The sequence below is a fragment of the Vidua macroura genome, chromosome 8 (genome assembly GCF_024509145.1).
Source record: "Vidua macroura isolate BioBank_ID:100142 chromosome 8, ASM2450914v1, whole genome shotgun sequence".
Lineage (NCBI taxonomy): Eukaryota > Metazoa > Chordata > Aves > Passeriformes > Viduidae > Vidua > Vidua macroura.
Genome location: NC_071578.1, coordinates 4,761,718 through 4,783,259, shown reverse-complemented (window position 1 = coordinate 4,783,259; position 21,542 = coordinate 4,761,718). Strand labels below are relative to the sequence as shown.

General features: G+C 41.8%; 2 protein-coding genes and 1 long non-coding RNA gene across 7 annotated transcripts in view; 1 reads left to right on the top strand and 2 right to left on the bottom strand.

Moving 5' to 3' along the window:
• The window catches only part of ATE1 (arginyltransferase 1), a 67,186-nt gene extending 57,807 nt beyond the window's left edge, over positions 1 to 9,379 (bottom strand). Inside the window, exons 1-7 of one of the 4 annotated variants that reach the window (XM_053983669.1) lie at positions 9,159 to 9,379; positions 7,956 to 8,019; positions 7,561 to 7,623; positions 6,964 to 7,067; positions 5,938 to 6,210; positions 3,200 to 3,426; positions 1,463 to 1,591 (exon numbers count right to left, since the gene is read on the bottom strand). In XM_053983669.1, coding sequence (XP_053839644.1) covers positions 1,463 to 1,591; positions 3,200 to 3,426; positions 5,938 to 6,210; positions 6,964 to 7,067; positions 7,561 to 7,623; positions 7,956 to 8,019; positions 9,159 to 9,246 — 948 coding nt within the window. In that variant the 5' untranslated portion in view covers positions 9,247 to 9,379. Of the gene's footprint in view, positions 1 to 419; positions 549 to 1,462; positions 1,592 to 3,199; positions 3,427 to 5,937; positions 6,211 to 6,963; positions 7,068 to 7,560; positions 7,624 to 7,955; positions 8,020 to 8,883; positions 9,016 to 9,158 lie in introns of those variants that run through there. The other 3 variants (XM_053983670.1, XM_053983667.1, XM_053983668.1) reach the window with 3 other exon arrangements.
• Positions 9,380 to 10,778: 1,399 nt separating this feature from the next.
• On the bottom strand, positions 10,779 to 19,464 carry NSMCE4A (NSE4 homolog A, SMC5-SMC6 complex component). The gene is made up of 11 exons (XM_053984059.1): positions 18,926 to 19,464; positions 17,722 to 17,802; positions 17,043 to 17,173; positions 15,880 to 16,028; positions 15,501 to 15,600; positions 14,175 to 14,265; positions 13,607 to 13,701; positions 12,786 to 12,834; positions 11,996 to 12,087; positions 11,368 to 11,459; positions 10,779 to 10,869 (listed from the first exon to the last, which is right to left on the bottom strand). Exons 1-10 carry the CDS (start codon positions 19,161 to 19,163, stop codon positions 11,376 to 11,378), a joined length of 1,110 nt encoding a protein of 369 aa, XP_053840034.1. The 5' UTR covers positions 19,164 to 19,464; the 3' UTR covers positions 10,779 to 10,869; positions 11,368 to 11,375.
• LOC128810899 (uncharacterized) lies at positions 19,449 to 21,002 on the top strand. 2 transcript variants are annotated; one of them, XR_008438170.1, is made up of 2 exons: positions 19,449 to 19,532; positions 20,452 to 21,002. It is a non-coding gene; the product is annotated as an uncharacterized LOC128810899 (long non-coding RNA). The 2 variants fall into 2 exon arrangements; XR_008438169.1 differs by lacking the exon at positions 19,449 to 19,532 and adding an exon at positions 19,907 to 19,984.
• Positions 21,003 to 21,542: the final 540 nt, after the last annotated feature.

Here is a 21,542-nt window from a genome sequence, read left to right as displayed (position 1 = left end):
TTTTCATTTATTAGATTAGGATTATCCTCTGTAAACACCCTTTTAAGAGCAGGGTTTATCCATATGCAACATATTCTCATCAAGCCTCAGATGATCAGCTAGTGAGACCTTTTTGCACTATTCCTACTGTAAAGGTGAGTTCCAGTTGAGCATTGTGCTTAGCAATGGAATGGGAATAAAATTGAGATTTTTAAAACCTTCACCTGTTAAATTAAGCAAGAACACAAAAAATTAGGGAGCAACATAAAAAAGGTACCAAAGAACTTTAAGGCAGAAGATGATTTTGCCACCAAAACCCCTCAGAGATGGCAACTTCAATGATTTAATATTTTGATTAGCTCAAAGAGACAGCATTTCCCACCATCTAGCTGTGCATTCAAAGAAGCTGTTGGCAGAAAGGTGCATGCAGTGAACTGTACCTCATTCTCCCCACAGTCAGAAGGTGTGTCCTTGTGTACAGACATCTGATATTTGGCAAATAAAGTGGCAGATTGGTTGAAGGATGATTGGAACTGGGAGTCCTCAAAGGAGACAGGTACTAACCTCACCTTCAGAGCAAGGGAAATACAAGCGTTCTGGTTTGAGTGCATGTCATCAGATAATCTGCTTCTGAAGGTCAGGCTAGTGAAAGATCTCCTCCTATGCACTTCAAAGCCTCTGAAGTCATTTTTCTACCTTAAACATAATAATAAAATAATTTATATTTTTACTGATATCTAACAAACAAACTACAAATTTTAGTTTTATTGCACAGTCTCAAGGACTTCTTAAAATGTTGTGTTTTTAATGGCACATCACTCATTGATTGCCCTCATTCAACAATTACTTCTTCTTTCTACATATACTGTTTCTCCAAACTCATGGTATTTTTTCTTCCTTCTAGAATAGAGATGTAACACATCTGACTGTTCACTCTTACACTCCACCTATTCATTGCAGGAAGCAGCAACGAAGTGTAAATTTGGATGGAGCACACAGGTTACTTTTTAAAGGCTTAAATTGAAACTGAAGAGAATTATTTCACTCTGGTGAACCTTAAACCAGCAATTTGTGTGTGTGACAAACTTTTGCTCACATGTTAGCTCTGATCATTGTATCCTTCTCATGGAAACACTCAAACCAAAGCCAAGGAGAACAGTTACCAGGCTGAGTGTCCAGCTGGATTTTAATTCTTATGGGATTTGTATTTTTAAGGCCCATCTCTATCTCCAAGAGCCTCACTCTCTCCATTTCTTACCCAACAGCATCCATAACTTTCCTGCCTGCAACTAAAACCAAATATTTGTGGCACTCACAAAGAGGTATGAAGAGTTTGCACTTTCAGGATGTTGATTTTATTGGATACATATTTTACAAGCTCCTGAATATACAATGGATATAAAATCCACATTTGTTTCTCTTAGAAACAAGACACGTGAACTGGAGGGGAAGCTTTGCATAAAATTAAATTTGGCCTTCTGACCTGATTTATGGTTGGTTTATCAGGTGGGTCCTTGTGAATAACCATCTGGTAACGTTTATAGACCTGGTAAGACTCCTGAAATGTGGCTTTGAACTGTGAACTTGGTGGAGATGATCTCACCACCCTCACCTTCAGAAGAAGTTAAACACATTTGTTATTAAAATATCATGCAGTGACTATACATTTATACATAACACAAACATCACAACAGAGAGAAATTTCACCCTCCTGCACAAGGGCCATCACAAATTAATTACTATTAGCCAAGAGTCTTCTAAATTCTCCAGCTCCATTTATGCTACTGAAGGCTTTTAAATTGACACTGAATAACATAGAAGGCTTTCAAACTGCAAATTAACTAAAATGCCTAGAGAAGAACTGCACAATTTTCAGGAAATAATACCAACAAAGAGGATGCAGATCATCATTTTAAAGAGATTTTTTGTGATCATTAAAATATTCTCTCATAGTCTCACACTACACTGAAAAATACCTGAAAGGCTTGGAAGACTCAAATCTCTGCTCTTCAACCAAAACCCATATTTTTGTGGCACTAATTCCAAGGAAATTTCCAGGTATTTTTGAAAGTGAAAGAGGAAGATGAAGCAGTGTTTCCATACTCAATTATAAGTTAACTATAATAAGGAGTTACCAGTATTCACACCATCACCATTAAAGACACAAAAATAATTTTAAAAAATAATCTATAAATTAGTCTTCTTAGAAAAAACTATTGCTCCTTAAGCAAAAGAATGCTACCACAGAGGCAGCAGTGCATGTCTTTTCAAAAATATTTAAGGTCATATTAATTTCAAAAACTATGCAATTTTCAGAATGGTTCTATTTTCACAAAGAGATTTTTTTTTAAAAATACTTCTAATTCTCCCTGCATCTTCTAAAAAGATGCTCAGACAAAGCCATCATGCTTCTGTTAAACAACTCCTCAGGAAATGTGAAGGAGTTAAGGAGATGGATCGATTTCGTGGCTTCTAGTCAGTAAATATTTTCATTTCCAGTAGCATCATTTAAAATGATCAGGAAAACCTTGTTAGTTTTCCAGTTTATGGAAAAAAATAACAAGAAAAATGGTTTTATAATTAACAAATGTTATAAAGTCCAAAAGTCTTCCAGATTACTGTCTCATAGACGTAGTGGCAACCAGTGTATTAAGCAAACTTTTTAATTCCCATTTTTACAGCTTTCAAAGACATCAACACACACCAATGACATGTGTAAAGAGCAACTATCTTGTTATCTGATTCATTTCTTGAAGTTACTGCTTCCTTGTCAAGTTTCATTAGCTTAGGTAGTTTAAGTATTTATGTACTGCAGACCTAAATAGTGAATTTCTCTCATTATTTAACACTCGGTTAAATTCAAAGTTTTTCATTTTGAAGTCACTCTGTATGAAATTAATTTGCAAGTTATTTTAGTAACTGAACTGGCCTCTGCTAGGACATTGCAGTACAAGAGTACCCTCCTGTGGTTAAAAAGAGTGCAGCTGCACCACAGGGGTGTAATTTATATAAAAACATATATATATATATATATATATATATACACTCCTATGATGCATATATATATATATATAAATATACAATATTCAGTGCCACATATATTTCAAGATTTAAGCCACAACTACTCCATAAAGCCATAAATACAGACCTAAACTTTTCAAAAACTCCTTAACTAGACCTTTCCTTCATCTGCCTCCAACAACAGTGAGCAAGAGATTACCTCTAATTTGTGTCGTGCATCATCAGGCAGAGGGACAAAAACAAAGTCTTCGATGTTTTTAGGCTGGTTTGTTTTAGATTTAGAGTTTTGCAAGAGGAAAGCTTGATCTCCTTGTTGAGAGCCTTCTACTGTGCCCATCTGGTTCTGCAGGAGCTTCTGTAGCTTTCTCTCTTTCCTGATGTCCTTTGCTTTCCGACACAGAGGCTTGCTCAGATCAGCCCCTTTCCCTACAAAGGCACAGGCAAAGAGTTAAACACCACATCTGACAGCAAACAGCTCTCACCTCATCACTGGAAGGAAATGGCTAAAATCACCATTTACTGCAGACTGTGCTCTGAACTCAACATGGCCTTTCACATTTACAACCACCAACACCTGATGCAACACTAATGCAGGGATTCTTGCACAGCTACTTACTGCAGCACTAATCTGGAATCACCTTGACCATTTCACCCCAAAGCCAAGGGTGTATTTAAAACCTTGAAATACTGAAGGACAAAAATACAACCACAAAATCACAGAGAACTGTTCTTCTGCATTCGAAGCCCGTGTGTGTGTGGCTCCACCACAGACTTCTGTAAAGACACACACCCCAAAATAAAGCATTTATTTTTTTCTCACCTGGAATCCATAGGCAGGATGTAGAAATTCTGCCAATGCTATCATGGCAGTGGAAAAGGCCACAGGAGTTTGCATCTTTGCTTAAAACTATCTTCAGATTGTCTGTTTTAATCAATAAATTCACTTTTTGCAGGTTACCTCTATCTTTAACAGATCAGTCATTTATAGAATTCTATTTGTGAAGTGGTACTTGCTAAAAGGAGAAGTCAAACCCATGCACACTATTTCCCATCTTGATCCATTGGTTCCTTACTAATACAAGAACTGTGAGTTGTAAAGCAACACAGACCCAAAGGCATGAGGGAATTACAGACACTGTGTGACCTGTCCTCAGGCAAACAAGTCAGAGGAAGAGTTTATTTAAAACTCTCATGGTATACTTGAAGAATGAGTGCTTCATCTGTGTCGGGATCTGTTTCGTGTCTCGGATCTTCTGTAAGCTGTAAATTAGCACGAAAAACTTCTTCAAGCAGTGACTGTGCCTACACAGATATAAGCAAACCTTCTTTTCTATCTGAAACTGTGCAGAAACAGACCATTATTCCTAGAGGACAATGACCTGTTTTGTTTATAAAGGAATAAAAATGCAATTAAACAATCTTATTACCGACTAAGTCTACATTTTCCAAGATGAAAACTAAACATTTTTCTATCTGGAAAATTTTAAACTAAATTTGACCTGTGACACCAGCAAGCATTAAAAAAAAAAAAAATTAAATAAGCTTTCTGATGCACTTATATTCACTTCTATTTTTAGACACACCAGAAAGAAGCACACTAATGAATATTTCTGCTCTGTAAAATTAAACCTGTTTTCCTGAAATGCACTACAATGTTACTTATGTGCATTTCCAGTCCTTAATGTTTGACACAAAGCTATTCTTAACCTAACTGAAGACCTTACCTCAACTTTTCCAAAGCATTGGCAGGTTTTTACACTCCTATTCCTCACCCAAGTCTGCCATCTGCTGTCAACAGCCACTTCATTTCTTTCCAATACTAAGTTTACATAGGCCAAAGTTTTTAATTTATTATTTAAAACAAGAAAGCTTTGAAAATTTGCACAATAAAAGTCATATAAACAATAAACTATATAAGGGTTGTAAAGGTTTGTATAAGATCAAAATATAAAATACAGTTTTAAAAAATCTGTAGTATTTCTATGCAACACTACTGATTCTCTGAGCAAATATTTCTGAAAATTCTCCTTTTATTTAGATGCAAAAAAATTGCTTATTAGCTGGTGAAAATCAGATCCAATAGGGATGAGTGATTATTAAGGAAAAAACATTATTTCACTTGAAATCAGCAATTCTACAGAAAGGGACAGAAGTACTTCCTTCTCCTAAATACTGGCACAACATGCAACAGGTGAGTGAAATCAGGAATCAGTAGGATGTCCCAACACAGGCAGAAACTCTAAAGCCACAAGTTTTCCAGTAAGATTTTCCCTACCATGTACCAGTAAACCACAATGAAGAAAATTCCCTTTATTTGCCAGAGCAGGCTACACAAAATGGGAAACAAGATCTGTAAGACAAGGCTGCCTTACCTGTAGCCTCTGGGCCACAAAGTGTCTGTCAGCAATTCTACCTTAAATAAATTATTCTGGCAATAATCCACCCACCCCTTACCATCTTCCTGCCAGAAATCATCCATGTCCCAAGAGAAGGCAGCCATGGAATCACAGAATGGTTTGGGCTGGAAGAGACCTTTAAAAGTTCACCTTCCACTGTCCCAGGCTGCTCCAAGCCCCATCCAGCCTGGCCTTGGACACTTCAGGGATGGGGAAGCTCCAGCTTCTCTGGGCATCCCCAACCTCATCATAAAAAAAAATTCTAATCTGAATCTCCCCTCTTTAGTTTCAGATCTTAGAGATTCAGTCTTACTTAAGGTGAAGAAAAGAAGATAAATACAACTTTTTAACGTAACAAAATATAAATTACAATATTACAAGTAACACCCAGCACCTGTCAATTTTTATGCTGTAATTCCATAAACTGGGAGGAGCACGGGGAATAAAACAAAAGAATTATTAATTTACTAAGCAAGATAAAAAGAAGGGATTTCAAGATGTGAAATGATGACAGCATATTCCAATTACTACCAGAAATTACCTGGCTTGGGTGGTGCATGAGCAGCTTTAGCTGAATGTGATGGCTCTGCAGGGACTGGGGTGTCTTTGTCTGCAGAGATCTGAACAGAATCCGATTCCACCTTCTGCACATTCTCCTCTTCTTTTGTTTCTCCTGAGTCCTTATCTTCATTCTCCACCCTCTCAGTTTGATCCACAGCCAAGGGAGTCAGGTCAGACTGACTGACCTGAGACTCACTTTTGCATGGAAAATCACACGTGGCCACATCCTCTATATGGGAATCCATTGGCTCTTCTGTCAATAATTAAAACCTGCATGAGTGAATTTCTCTCTGTACAACCACAGATCATACTTTCCACAACTAAAATTAATACTAAATTGACTATTTTCCAATTTTACAAGTGTTTTCCCACAGATAAAGTGACTATTGCAACAGTCTGAAAACAAAGTTTTCTTTATGATCCTGAATTATGAACATCAATTCATTTATGAGAACAGTTTTATTTTCTCCACTAAAACGGGACAGTCAACTATTTAAAGCCATAACTTCAAACAAATAACAACAAACAAACCTAGCATACCACACATACAAAACAGGCAGATTATAATGATTCAGAACCAATACAAGCTTCACCACCATGAAGAATTGCTGGGTTTGGTGCTGGATAAATGGAAGGTGACTGGGAAAACCCTCTTTGTTTGCTCTTCCTTTTCTCTGCCACCAGCTGCTCTAGTTAATCCTCTCCAGATTATCAGTTTCATGATAGAAGTAAAAACAGCATCTAATTCTCTACAGCACCCAGCTAGAAAGTGAGGACATGCCCAGGAAAATAAGCTGGTCTGTGGAAAAAGTAAGGAAATATTTTCTTCAATAACCCCAGCCACCTGAACAATTTGCCTTCTGGGCTACTGAAATGCTCAAGACACAGCCCAGCCAGGGGTCTACACAAATAATTCAAAGCCCATTTGCCATCTGACCACTCAAGCAGGTATTTAAACCTCCTTCCACGCATCACTATTGGTTTTCAAGCACTCAGTGTTTCCTACCTTCACTCGCTACTTTCGGAACATCTCCTTTGGAAATGAATTTCAACATTTTCTTCAGAACCTTCTTGTGGGACTTGGAGGCCTGAAAATGCAGAGCCCGGCACCTAAAAAAGAATTAAAAAAAAAAAAAGAACATTTCTTTTATGAAGATTGTTTCAGGAAAAAAAAGGTTAAGGAACCACTTACAAAAATTACATTGTAATCTCTATTTATTTCTTAAGTTTCCCTATACTGAGTGGTCAAATGTTTTATCAACACTTTTGAGATAATACAATTATGTTGTCTACTACTGAAAATATCAGTCCTTATGGCATGTTTTTTATGTGTATCTCTAGAATTACTAAAATATAAATGTAAGCTTCTCTTAAGGCTGCTAAAGCAGTGTTTGTGTGTTACAGACAAGGTTCCTTACAGGAGAATATCCCAGAGCTGCTGATGTTCCTATGCACAAACCCAAGAGCACATATTTAGTGTTCAAAGTACCATTAAAAGTAGATCACCTTCCCAAGTATGATGTATTTCAAGCAGCAAACACAAATGGTGGAACATATTTGAAGTGGACAAATCCCTTACAGAAGTGTACTTTGAGTTTCTTACCTTATTGTGTATTGAGGACAACATGTTTGATTCATGATAGGTTTGTAGACGTATTTTCCACTTCTGAAAAGAGTAATAAATATGCATTGATTTTTTTTGTTGTTTATACTACAAAAAAAATGAAGAAGCTTTTTAATAAAAATCACACCAAAACATTTCATGATGAAAAGCCAAAGAGCAAGTTCTTCAGTTCTTTGCTGACTGTATTATCCTTCTAAAATCACTGAGTATTTTCCTGTTTGACAGTGTCATGTTACAAAAGGTCACAGAGCACCGGACAAATAGTTCAATTACTCATAGATATATAAGTGTTTCTATAGATCTAAACTTTAAATGTGGAGTCTAACTTTAATCTCAACTGACAACATGGCTTTGTATTTTCTTTTCCAATGTACCTTCGCCATCCTCTGTCTATGAGGTCCTGGTAATCTTGAACTGTCATCGAATGTGCCCACATACCTGAAATAAATAACACAGCAGCACGTTTGACTGACCATGGCTTGGCTTTAAAATAGAACGAACTCTGCAGAACTGGCTGGAGCCCCTCTGCTCTGGGACAGGCTGGGGGTGCTCACCTGGAGAGGAGAAGCTCCAGGGAGAGCTCAGAGCCCCTGCCAGGGCTTCAAGGGGCTCCTGGACAGGGACTGGGGACAAGGGGTGGAGGGACAGGACACAGGGAATGGCTCCCACTGCCAGAGGGCAGGGATGGAAGGGATGTTGGGAATTAGGAATTCCTCCCTGTGAGGGTGGGCAGGCCCTGGCACAGGTGCCCAGAGGAGCTCTGGCTGCCCCTGGATCCCTGGCAGTGCCCAAGGCCAGGCTGGACAGGGCTTGGAGCAGCCTGGGACAGGAGGAAGTGTCCCAGAAATGGCACTGGGTGGGATTTAAGGTCCTTCCCAACACAAACCATTCTGTGATTCTGTGGTTACTGCAAATCCGAGTAGCTAACGGCCCCTTATGCACAGATGTCTTTCAAAGACTTGACACGTTCTTAAATACCATAATTACTGATTTAAATAACCACATTAAATGTAAAAACCCTAAACCCAACACAAATCTTGGGGTGCAATCAACCATATTTCTCTGACAACACCAGCTTTAAGTTCCCCTCTGCACCTCCCACTCCCCAGAAATACACAAGGAAAACAACACAAAATCGCTGCTCAGTTCTGTCACACTCGTTCGGGAGCACCGGGCCATAGGAGCCGTTCCGAGCTCCCGCTGGGCGGCCGGGACAGGCGGCGGCTCCGCAGCAGCCCCCGGCCGCCCTCCCCGGTCCGCCGCTTCTCGGCCAGCCCCGCTCCCAGCCCGCCCCGTCCGCACCGTGCGAGAGGTTGCCGGTGTCGCTCCTGCAGTAGCCGCAGCGGTAGCCATCCTCCCCGCCGAAGAACTCGACGATGCTCGGCGAGCCGCCGCCCGCCGCCATCCCCGCCCGCCTCAGGTCAGCGCCCCGGGCCGCCCGGAAGCGGCGCCCGCCGCCATCTTTGCCGCGGGCGGCGCGCGGGCGGCGCGCACAGGAAGCGCCGCCGCCGCCATGTTCCGCGCGGGCAGAGGAGCCCCGAGCCCCGGCCCGGCCGCCATCCCCCGGCCCCGCTCACCCGCGGACACCTTGCCCCGCGCCGCGCCGCAGTAGCCGCAGCCGTAGCCTTCTTTCCATCCCTTGTACTCCACCACGGCGGCGGGCATGGCGCCGGCGGCCCCGCAGCCTCGCAGCGCCCCCGCCCGGCCGCTGCCGCCGCCGCGCCCGGCCCAGCGTGCCCCGCGGGCGGATCGGGGAGCGAACCCCGCTGCGGCTCGGCCGCTCCTCCGCCCTCGGCCCGACCAGCTTCTCACCCCACGAACCCGCTCGAGCAGCCCTTCCGGGGGGGTGGATCCCTGGTGTGAAAAATGCATTGGCTTTTCGCAGATATTTAAATGAATATTGTATGTGTAATGTTAGAAAGTTGTGCTGTGTTAATTTTCCTAACTAGTGTGTTAAATATATTTCTAGGTTGTAACACAATGTTAAAATAGAAACTATGCTGTGTAAAATATTTTTTAACTAGCTCAAGAAAGAGATGAGATAATCAAGAAACTCTTCACACAAACAGCGAAAGGACACATAAAGAGTTACGGCCTCTTTATCGGAAAAGACAAACATTCTTCCACCTTCTCTCCATCTTTATGGAACCACCAGGATTAAGGGGAAGAAGCTGACAAAAACCAGAAAAGTTCTTAATTTGCACAGAATTTATGCATCATGTATGATACATATGATACATATGTTGCATGTATGAACATGCAACAAGCTGTTGCTTTTAAGGGTTATTCCTTTGTTCATAAGACATGTTTTTGGCAGCTTAGTGCCCAAAAACATTCAGAGGTCCGTAATTCTTTGCTTTTTATTGTCTTGTAATTGTCCTAACTCTAAATTTTTATTAGTCTAATTGCATTACTATTTTTATAACCATTTTATTATTATTAAACTTTTAAAAGCCAAGTGATTGGCGTTTTTCACACTGGGTACCCCTCTCAGCTGCTACAGCAGGGTAAAAGGCTGGAAGAAATCCTGAGCTCTTCCACAGAACGTTTTCTGAAAATGGAACAAGACTTCCATATAAGTACTTTTATAAAATAACGTTGTGGCCCCATAGAGCTGGCCTGGCTAAATGCCCAAAGTACCAAACAAATACAGGAGGAGTTTGGAATGAAGGAAAGGGGAACTGCTATCTGTAACTGAGACCGAATTTCTGAACTCAAACCTTTATTTCCAGAATAGCAAGAACAGCAGGGCAGTATCAATTCTCCTGCAGCACCCAAAATCATGTAGGATAGCAATATTATCCCAGCAGGGATGTTTAACCATGTGATTTCCACTTTCTACTGCTGGGGTGAGACAAGGGAGGAAAGAAGGGACAGTGTTTCCTGTAGCATTGCAATAGTTTCCTTTTTACCTTTTTCATCAGTGCCAGTAAACTTCATATGAAATGGCAAACTGAGCTGAAATACAGAAATAACTCCGTGACAAGTCTAGACTTCCTCAGGTTGCCCAGAGCACCTGTGGCTGCCCCTTGGTCCCTCAAATTGTCCAAGGCCAGGTTGGACAGGGCTTGGAGCAACCTGGGATAGTGGAAGGTGCTGCTGCCCATGCCAGGGGGTGGCACTGGATGGGCTTTAAGGTCCCTTCTGACCCAACCCATTCCATGGTTCTAAACAAAGCAGCTCGTATAAAGCGTTGAGATGTTCCAGAAAAAATAAATTTAATTTTACAAGATATACATATAAAACAATTGTTGAAACAAATGTTCTGAAGTATTTTCTTTAAGGCACCTAAGGGGAAAGAAAAACAAAAAAGAGAAGACAGTAAGACAACATGCATTAAGATCTGGAGCTGACCAAACAACTGTAACAGTAATGACTTCAGTCCTATCATGGGAAGAATTTTCTGGAAGCAGAAGGGAAGACAGCCTGGTTCCCTCTAAGTCTTCAGACTACTTTATTAACAACATCAACTGTCAGGAAGTTAAGAAACCAAACAGAAAAACTAAGCTATGATTCTTTTCAACACTGCATTCTGAGTATAAAGTGCCAAAAAACAATGGATCACATAACTGACCATCAAACTCAAGGGGTTTTTTTCCTAGCTAATCATTGCATACAAGGCTAGATTACATTTTGTTTCATGAAGAGGGCAAGAACACAGCAATTTCAGATGTTACAGTCACCCTGCTCACAGTTCTTCTGCATTTGTAAGTCACATGTAGTTTCCCTGAAGTTCTCCCACATGCATAAGGAACTTACTGAGTTTGATTTGTTAAAAGAACTTACTTGAATAGTTATTCTGTCTCCATTTCCTCTTCAGTGTTCTCATAAAGAGGTGTAATCATGGCTTCTCTTATCTGAAATGTTTCTATGATCTCCTGATTAGAGAAGACAGCAGTGTGCCAGTCAGCAGAGATGAATTATTTCAATTTAATTACCACCAAGCAAGTAATAAAGTTTCTGATACTAAAGCACTATTTCAAATTACATCTCTTCTGCACATTCTGAGTGAGGGACAAAGGAAAAGCAGTATGTGTGCTCAAAACTTTTTTGTCTAAAATTTATTACAAACAGTGAGGAAATTGCATGGATAACTTTGCCTCCAGAGACAAGTATTGTACATAAGGGGAGAAACAGATTCCATATTTACCCAGGCCTTGTATAAAACAGTGAAGTCAGTGCACAGCTTCAAAGCACTTAAACTGACCAGGCTTCAGAAATCAAAGATGGAATCCCAACCCAAATTCTCAGTTTTCTTGCAGCTACAAACATCCCTTAGATCTGTGATTGCTCTGGCATCCATAAGGTCAAATGCAGTGTTTGTGTACACAGAACACCTGCCCTCCCCAGCACAGCTCTCAGAGGCTTAAATAAAAAAGAACTGATCCAAAGTATGAAGAGCTCTCCGTGGTACCTTCCATTCTCTCTGGTCCAGACTTATGACCACCTGGTTCCGTGCTCCAGCTCTGCTGTCCTCCTCCCCTCCCTCGCTGGGTTTTATAGGCTCTGATCAAAACACAGCATTTTCAGGACTTATACTTGTAAAGTCAGTTTCCACCAGGAACAGAAAAGCTCCACAAAAATCAGACCAATCCTAAAGGTTCCACCCACTTAGCCTCCATCAGCAGCCTGTACCATGTACTGCTTGAGATACTTCCTTAGTCTCATGTCTTAAAAATTTAGGAATTAACTTTTTTTTCAGAAGGAGCTAAGTATTTCATTCCTTACAATATCCCACTAAAGTCCTAACCCCACTGATATCCTGTGGGAATGAAAGCCAGCCTTGTATGAAGAATGGAGAATGAATTATTCATTCAACCTTGAATGAAGAATTTCCCTTCCAACTGTTTTGAAGCTGCAGCAGTTCCCAACTCTGAGACAAGAGAGTTCTTACACCCAAAGATACCTTTTTTTCAGCCAGGTGTAATAATGTTCATCTACTTATTAGCAAAAATATAACTTGAAAGGTAATAACCTTTGATTTCTATTAATAGAATTAATTTGTATAAATCAGCATAATGGTCTTTTTTCCATACATTGTTATTTGAAAAGACTCAATCCTTTCAGCTGCTCATAAATCTCTTCAGGCCTTCAATTACATTCACTGCATATCCCCAATTAAAAATATACCTAAAACTTTGGGAACACATAACGTGTAATGTTGTTACAAAAACCAATTAGAGTATTTTAAAGCTATATTTTACCTATTATTGGCAATTCATCTTCATCCAGCTTTATTTTTGCAAGACCATCCTAAAACAACAGTGGGATTTAAAGTTTCATAACTTAGAGTTTTCCAGTTAGGACAATGCACTGAAATTTCATATTTTTACTTATTACATAATCATGAACAGTACATATACCAATAAGGAATCTTCACTGGCATACCACATAAGAAAAAAATAGTTTAATACAGCACTTATCCATAAAGAAGGTAGTCCATATAGCAACAGTGTGTAACTGCTGGATTATAAAAGTTATGCTTTATTAAAATCGTTGTTATTCTCTGAATATACTTGAGCTAACCCTTTATAATAATATTTCTATTTAATGTAAAACCTGAATTAGTAAAAATATCCTTGGCAGTTTTCATCTTTTCCAGTATTAATTTTATTTATTAGATAAACTAAGCATAGTGTTCAAGTGCTAATCCAGGGATTCAAAAAGAACAGAAAACCCTGCACTAACAGTTTTCTACAGCCTCAGTAACTCTTCCATACTCTGTGAGAACTTTTCTACATCTAAAATGTGAGCCAGAATCTTTTTTTATAAACATATTGACTGCAAAAATATCACTGCTGTTTTGTTGGTAAATTGACTGCAGTACAAAAAAAAAAAAGTCAGCCAACTCTGTTTCCTTTTTAATTTGATTACCAAAATATCACAGACTGTTTGCAGAAAATAAATTAGTACTCCTCATATTTAAATCCTTATTCTTCAATATCGAAGCCAGAAAAAAAACCCCAGCTATTTCTAGGTAATTCTAGTATCTGAAGTGATATTTTAAAAAGATGTCATGCCTTACCCTGATAAGGAAGGACACATGAAACACGTTTTCCACGGTGCGTGCAAACGAGTTCGGATCCATGACAAAATCAAAGAAGGAAATGGGTGTATTAGCTGGGGATGCAAAAATAGCTTTGTTCAAACAAACAAACAAACAAACAAGATATCATACACAGAGCTAACAGATGTAAATACAAACTTAAGAGAGCCAGTGCATCTTTCAAAGCTAAAGGGTGTTTATCAATTTAGTTACAATCCAGAATTTCCAGCTGCTTGCAAAAACAAATGTTCTATAGAGTATATTATTTTCTTCCATCTTTTCCCCCACACAAATCCATATATTTGACTATTTCACTGCCATCTAAAAGTGGCAGGCTTTAATCAGGGGAGAGAATTTACATTTACTTCGCAGTCAAGCAACAGCTGATTAGTGTTCATAAAAAATACATAGTTGGTCTATGTGCTTCACCAAAGATTTCTATATGCAGACTTCATCTCATTTTGTCTCTGTAGTTTTACCACTGCAAACTGTAGAAGACAGAGAATATTCATTTTCTCTAGTTAATGCTAAATTTCATCATACTTACGATCATTTTCAAAATGAGTTTGCAGTATTCTCAAGATCCTCTCTACTTCTTTTTCTGTAGCTTCTTGATGAGACTCTTCCATTTTTTTTAACTGGGAAAAAGAAACAGAGATTCACCTCAACTTTTGTTGAATTACCAGAATATGCAAAGGGCCTCTTTTGAACATGTAACATAAAAGTTGAATTTTTCTCCCTACATGCAACATAACAAACACACTTATGCAAACATGAGACAACTCTGAAGAGCTTTAGGTTTTAATTCCAATCTTACCATATCAATCTGAAAGGCCATGGCTTGTATGTTTTGAGCTCGTGTACAGGTGTACACTTACTTTTCAATGGCTCTGAGGAGCTGGGTTACACAGTGCTACAGTCTGTGAGTTTAATGAAGATGAGCATTTATAAGCAACCCACAAACCTTCCAGCCCCTCTTCTTCCCAGTGCAAACTATAACAAATCCTTTATATTGTTATTTGGATTGAGTAGGCTGCCTTTTAAAAGGCAACAATGTGCCTCTATATCCCGGCATTATCACAGCCTCAGCTTCCCTGTAACAACATGGATTGTATCTGCAGTTTCAGATGTAAGCCTCTGTCAATATTCCCAGACTTTTGCTTTTCTGCCAGTGAATGACACAAAGAATAAGAAAACAGACAACACAAAAAAGTGGTTATGTGAGCTAATTAGCTTGCTGCTATTAACCACATTTTAGTGCAAATGCCACATCCTGATAGACACTTTTTAAAGAAAAATGGAAACCACACTAATGTAAAGAAGTTTCTGTTTCCTTTCAAAGCAAGAGGCAACAGAACAAGTAAGCTCAAAACTTGAAAATCAGTTTGTAAACCCTACTTCTGAACACAAAATTGGACTGTAAATCTTATTTCCTTCCACTCAGTGAAATACTGCAGTCAAAACAAATCAAGAAGCCTAATAATGGAGTCTGAATCCTTTAGTAGAAGCTCAGAAGGCATGGGGTTGACGTGTGTGCTGGATAGCTGTGGAGCCAACGAAGGATTGTTGGCAATAACAACCAAGGAGTGCTGGTAATCACACACTGTGAGAAACAACAGGATATAGCTGGAGAAAGAGCCATGTGGAGGTAGAGCAGCACCTTTCTGGGACAAACGTCCTTGTTCTGGCTCGTGGAGATAAGCACAGCACAAGCATCTGTGGATCTTGGATGCTCCCTTCCCCTTAAGGGTGGGATGTCACAAATACTACACAGTTTATAATTACAAAGCCCAAAACAAACAAACAAGATTTAGAAGTAATTTTTAATAACTATGGCAGAACAAATGGTTAATAAAGATAACACTTAACAAACCTGAGCAGGCATTGCCTGTTCCGCTTTCCCTCTGCCAGCTTTCTTCTGCCTCTCAATCCGTTGCTTTGGTGCAGGAGGCTCAGACTTGAAAGATCCCATCCTAACCAAAACACAAAGAACACATACATGAAAATCTGGTTTACACTGTATGCTTAGGAATCTTTACACTGATCTCCTCAAGAAAGTGATGACTGATACCTTCATCACATTTACAGAACCATCCCCAAAAGTTGTTCCAGTATGTTGACAGCCTCACACCTTGTCAACACTCTGCTGTGACTTCAGTTTAACTCAAGTAAAGCCAGGGCATCAATGACAAGAATCAGTTAAGGCCATTACCTTGAGCTGCAGTACACACTACTTCCTTGATGAAACTTACATGTAGTGAAAAGTAGGTGCTCTTCTGAAGTACTTGGATGCTTCTTCTCCCATTGTCCGCCAGGCATCACTAGGTAAAAAAGCACCTGGAACATCCTCAGAGTCATCAGTTTCTTCCACTTCTGTGCGATTTATACCCATGAAGGTCAGCTGCAAAAGAAAAAAAGCTGCAATAAAAATTCACTTAGAGGTGAACCAGTAGATACATTCATGTTGAAACACTGAATTCTGGTGTGTGCCTGATAAATTAGTATTTAATACCACTACCTAGTAACTTTGACTTTCCTGAGGATACCATGAAAACAGATGAGCACTCAAATTCACCCTTGTGTTCGGTAACCAATGAAAGCCATAAGTAAACAAAACTGCTTAGATTCAAACACATTTTCAGTGATGTATGAAGTAGCAGAAGATTACTCATATTTAACTTCAGAGCTCAGATGTCTCAAAAGTTTTTGAACACTACACACTCACAGGAAGCCCAGCCCCTCAAACATCATAGAACTTATCTGGCCTATCCCTGCATCCACCAGTCCACACTAACCCAGGAAAAATTTTTAATTGAACTTTACGTTTTTTATAGACTTAAGCAAACACTCAAGATTCCTTGTTGATCTGCTGTAACATAAGGGAGCATTTTCAAGGAGCAAAGAAGCCAACAGCCTGCTTAAAAGCTGTTCTGATCCGACTCCTCCCCCCAGTACAAAGAGACAAACTGTCCAGCCTGAAAGCATTCAAGTGTCCCAAAGTCCCATTTCATGTCAGTGACACAGGGACTCAAGAACTCTATCCAGAAACATAGAAACCAGTGGACAGGATAAAGAGACTACTTAGCTACTGAGAAACTACAGAAGAGTGACTGAAAAAAGAGCAGAAGACTTTAAGAGCATGAACTGACTGAGCCATGATAAAGCAGCAGCAGCAGTGCAATAATGGGGGAGGTGTCTGCATTTTAAGTCAGATTTTCCCCTATTGCAAGTGCTTAATATGTAGTTTAAGACAATTAAAAGTCACCAGAAGGTTTATCAAAGAAATTCATAGGAAGAGCATTAAATTGCACCAGAAGTGCCGTGTACTGCCTGACAATCTGAGGCTTTATGGTTCTGTAACAAACAGGGCAAACCTCCAGTAGAAATGTCGGCAAATTCAGAGCCTGGAACTTACCAAGTCTTCTGCAAATGCTGTTGAATCAAATGCTGACATCTCTGAGTGTAACTCATTGGCCTTCTCCTTTCCTATATTGGATGCTATAACAAGGAACTGGGCATCCAGTGCAGCCTCTCGTGCACGGCAAACTGGTACAGAGAAGATTTTATGGTGATTAGTATGAAATTGTCACAAATAGAATTATCAGATTCAGCAGAGGGACTATCCTGGCTTAAGTGCTTTGGAAATCCTTTTATTGAAATGACCTCTAACACACTTACATAATCCTCATAACAATATTTACATTTAAAAAGAGGAAAGAATGACAAAACATGGAAAAATAACACACAATCTTGAACAACAAATGCATTTTTTAACCAACATGTTTTCCACCTTTCCAAGTGAAATGAAGCCCTCTACACTGATATCTTTTACGTGTATTATGGATGTACACTGTTCCAGCGAATCAAAATAAAGCAAAGAGTTATTTCTAAGAGCAAATAAACTGTAATGACATTTATTTTTTCACATCAACTTACTCAACCAATCTTCAACTTAATATATCTATTTTAAGTTATATAAAATTCTGATTAAGTACTTGGACCTCAACTTCACTCTTTGCCTCTTTTGTTTGTAAGGCATCATCGCCTCATGCTTGGCCAAACACATCAGTGAAAGACTACTGAATTTGTTTTACCTCCATCAAAAAGTCTATTGGCTTCTTCCAAAGCTTCTGTCAGCCTGTTGCTTTTTGAATTCAGCATGGCTTCTCGATTTTCTGTGGGAAAAGACACAAAGGAAATCCTGAATTAAACATAGAAGCACTGAGAAACACTGTGCTTGTTTGATGCTGAATGGAGGCCAGGTGCACACCAAAGCTCCATCACTCCTCAACTTGGCCAAGGAGAGAAAAGAGAACAAAAAGCTCATGGGCCTAGATAAGGGAGAGATCACTCACCAGTTACCTCACTAGCAAAACAGGCTCGACTTGGGGAAATGAGTGGAATTTCCATGAAAGAAACAAACCAGCCACTAAAACTGTATGCTTGGTCATTTCCATAAACAGGCTGGATCACCCATAAACATCACTGTAGCCGCTTGCAAAACAACTGCACAAATTTATCAAGTATTCACAAACAACTAATCCCACGTGTTGCTGAACTTGGCAGTGCTACTGATACAACCATGGCCACATTTTTGTGAGGAAAACAGGACAACTCACTCAAATGCACATAGGAGAAGGACTCACACACCTGTCTGGAGAGATGCTAAAAACTACATAGCAGTTTTGTAATCCCAAGAATAACTTTCCAGTCCAGGCATGTAATGATATCTGCAGTTTCAAACTAAAGCTCAGACACCATGAAAGTGAAATTAAAGGATTTTGCTGCATCTCTAGGCCTAAAGCCAACTGTTCCCCTGCACCAAATGTGTGTTAGTGCAGCTCAATCCCTCGTAACCTCGCTACCCCAGGGGATGCAGGAGACGAACTTTGCACAGGACAAGGGGGGATGGCCTCAAGCTGAAGGAGAGTACGTTTAGATACAGGAAGAAATTCTTCCCTGCAAGGGTGGGGTGGTCCTGGCACAGGTTTCCCAGAGAAGCTGTGGCTGCCCCTGGATCCTTGGAAGTGTCCAAAGCCAGGAGCACCCTGGCATAGCGGAAGCTGTCCCTGCCACGGTTGGAACGAGAATACCCGTAAGGTCCCTTCCAGCCAATCCATGATTTGCGATTCCATGTTCTCTTGGGAGTCGAATTTCGATCTAAGTACAAACCCAGAGCATCGGCAGCTCCGAGGAACGCTCGGAGTTGCCAGGAACGCTCCCACGTTTCCCCACACGGCCAGGACCGGCCGCCAGCCGCAGCCCCAGCGCTCCCCACCCGCTCCGCTGCCTCCTTACGCTGCACGGTGGAGATGAGCTCCCGATACTGGCTCCGGATCATCCTGTTGTGCTCCCTGTCGTCGCCGTCGCCGATGTCGAGCTGCCGGAGCCTCTCGCCCGCCGCCGCCGCCTCCTCCGCGGTCTCCTCCTCCGCCGTGTCCTCCTCCGCCCTGTCCTCCTGCGCGTGCGGCGGGCGCGAGCGGCGGCGGCGGCGCGAGGCCGGCGAGGACTCGCCGCTGTTGCCGGTGTGCGACATGGCGGCTGCGGCAGCTGTCACCCAGACCCGCGGGATGCGGCCGGGATGACCCCGCCTCGCGGCTCTGCCGGGCTTCCCGGGATGCACGCAGCGAGTCGAGCCTGCGCAGTTCGCCTCAGAGGGTCTTCGTGGAGGGGTCTGCGGGCACCGCCGGTGGTCGCTGAGCCGCTGCGCTCTGACCGCGATATTCCATACTGGCGCTGTTTGCCGCCCCGGTTCTGCGCGGTCTGTTCCACAGCAGGCAGGGTTGGGCCTTTCTGACCCGCCGCAGAGACGGCTACCGATCTCTCAGCGTTCCTTTAGCATTTACTTCCTTCCTCGGAGTTCCGGTCGCCGCCCAGGGCCGGGCGCTGTGGGCGGTGGCGGGCGGTGCGTGAAGCGCGGCGCGGGCGGGGCCGCCGAGGCCGCTCCGCTGCGGGCGCGGCTCCGCCGCCGCCTCGGGAGGGCGCTGCGGGCGCGGAGACAGCCAACATCTGAGGGGAGCGGGGGGAAGTGAGCGGGAAACGGGCGCTGCGATTGTCCCAGCGCCTCTAAAACAGGGATGGGTCCGTGAGACAGCCAACATCTGAGGGGAGCGGGGGAAAGTGAGCGGGAAACGGGCGCTGCGGTTGTCCCAGCGCCTCTAAAACAGGGATGGGTCCGTGAGACAGCCAACATCTGAGGGGAGCGGGGGAAAGTGAGCGGGAAACGGGCGCTGCGGTTGTCCCAGCGCCTCTAAAACAGGGATGGGTCCGTGAGACAGCCAACATCTGAGGGGAGCGGGGGAAAGTGAGCGGGAAACGGGCGCTGCGGTTGTCCCAGCGCCTCTAAAACAGGGATGGGTCCGTGAGACAGCCAGCATCTGAGGGCAGCGGGGCGAAGTGAGAGGGAACGGGGAGCTGCGCTTGTCCCAGCGCCTCTAATATAGGGATGTGTCTGTGGAAACACTTGCTTTAGTTACCGAGCAGGGATGTGTGCTCTGGCAAATGAAATAAATTATAGGCCCATAGAATGGTTTGGGTTGGAAGGGACTTTAAGGAGCATCTAGTTAGAATGATGGAATCGTCAGGGTTGGAAGCGACCTTCAAGATCATCCAGTCCAACTGCCCACCCAGCATTGTCACTGTAACCCCTAAAGCACATCACCCAGCTCCTCCTGAGCACCTCCAGGGATGGTGACACCACCACCTCCCTGGGAACCTATTCCTACTGCCGAAGTACCTAAACAGTGAAAACACATTTTCTGCTATCTAATCAGAATGTCCCCCGTCTCAGCTGAAAGCCATTTCCCCTGGTTGTCTCACTGCAGGCAGAGCAGCGACCGGTCCCACCTCGCCTCACCCTCCTCCAGGTCAGCGATATGAACAGTGATGAAAGCCCCCCTGAGCATCCTTTTCTTGAGCCTAAAAACCCCCACTCCCTCAGCCATTCCTCAGAAGAGCTCTCTGGAAACTCTCCAGCACCTCCATGTCCTTTGTGTAGTGAAGGGCCCAACGCTGAATGTGCCACTTGAGGTGTGGCCTGACCAATGCCGAGAACAGGGGGATCATCACTTTCCTGGTCCTGCTGGTCCCTGCAAAATATAAATCATAACACTTAGCCCCTCACTGTTGAATAATACTATTATGTTGTTCTAATTATTGTGGTGGGGGGTTTAAGGTATTTTTAGGAGCATTTTCTTCAACATCTTCATAGATCAGCTTGACTCAGTATATAGACATGGATCTACTTCAGTTTGCCCAAACCAGTACTTCAGCTGGACTACAGACTGCAACTGTGCACAAACTGCCTTTCAAAATATATGTTTAAAATATGTAATACTTCAGCTGAACATTAATAAATTATATTTGAGCTCCTGAACCATTTTCTATTCTTTGTGTGACTTGTAGAGTGCTGTCAAATTTGCATTGCAAATTCAATATGACTAATTTCTTTCGGATGCTGACAGAAAGACAAGAAAGACAAGAGAGGATCCAAACAAGACTGGGGCCCATTGTACACTGCAGTACACAAACACATGGATGCAAATACAGGCTTAGCAAATGTGAATTACAATTTTTTACTGTCATCTCACTATACTTGATAGGAACTCAACATTTTGCAATATTGGAAGACATTGCCCTGCGTTTTTGTTTTGAGAGTTCTGCTTGTCCAGATGATCTCTGCTTTCCTAGCTGTTATTGTGTATCTGTCAATTGTTATTGTCAACAGTGAAAATGGTAAGTGAAAAAAATGTCCTACATGCTGCTAACTGCAAGATTTTCCAGTTGTCTTTACACAACAAGACTGTTTTTTGTCTGATGTTCAGTTCTCATTCATGCATATACATAAAACCTTATTCTCATTGAACTGAAAAGAGTCACATAGAGGAGTCCTAAAATAAACATTTCAGATCTAACA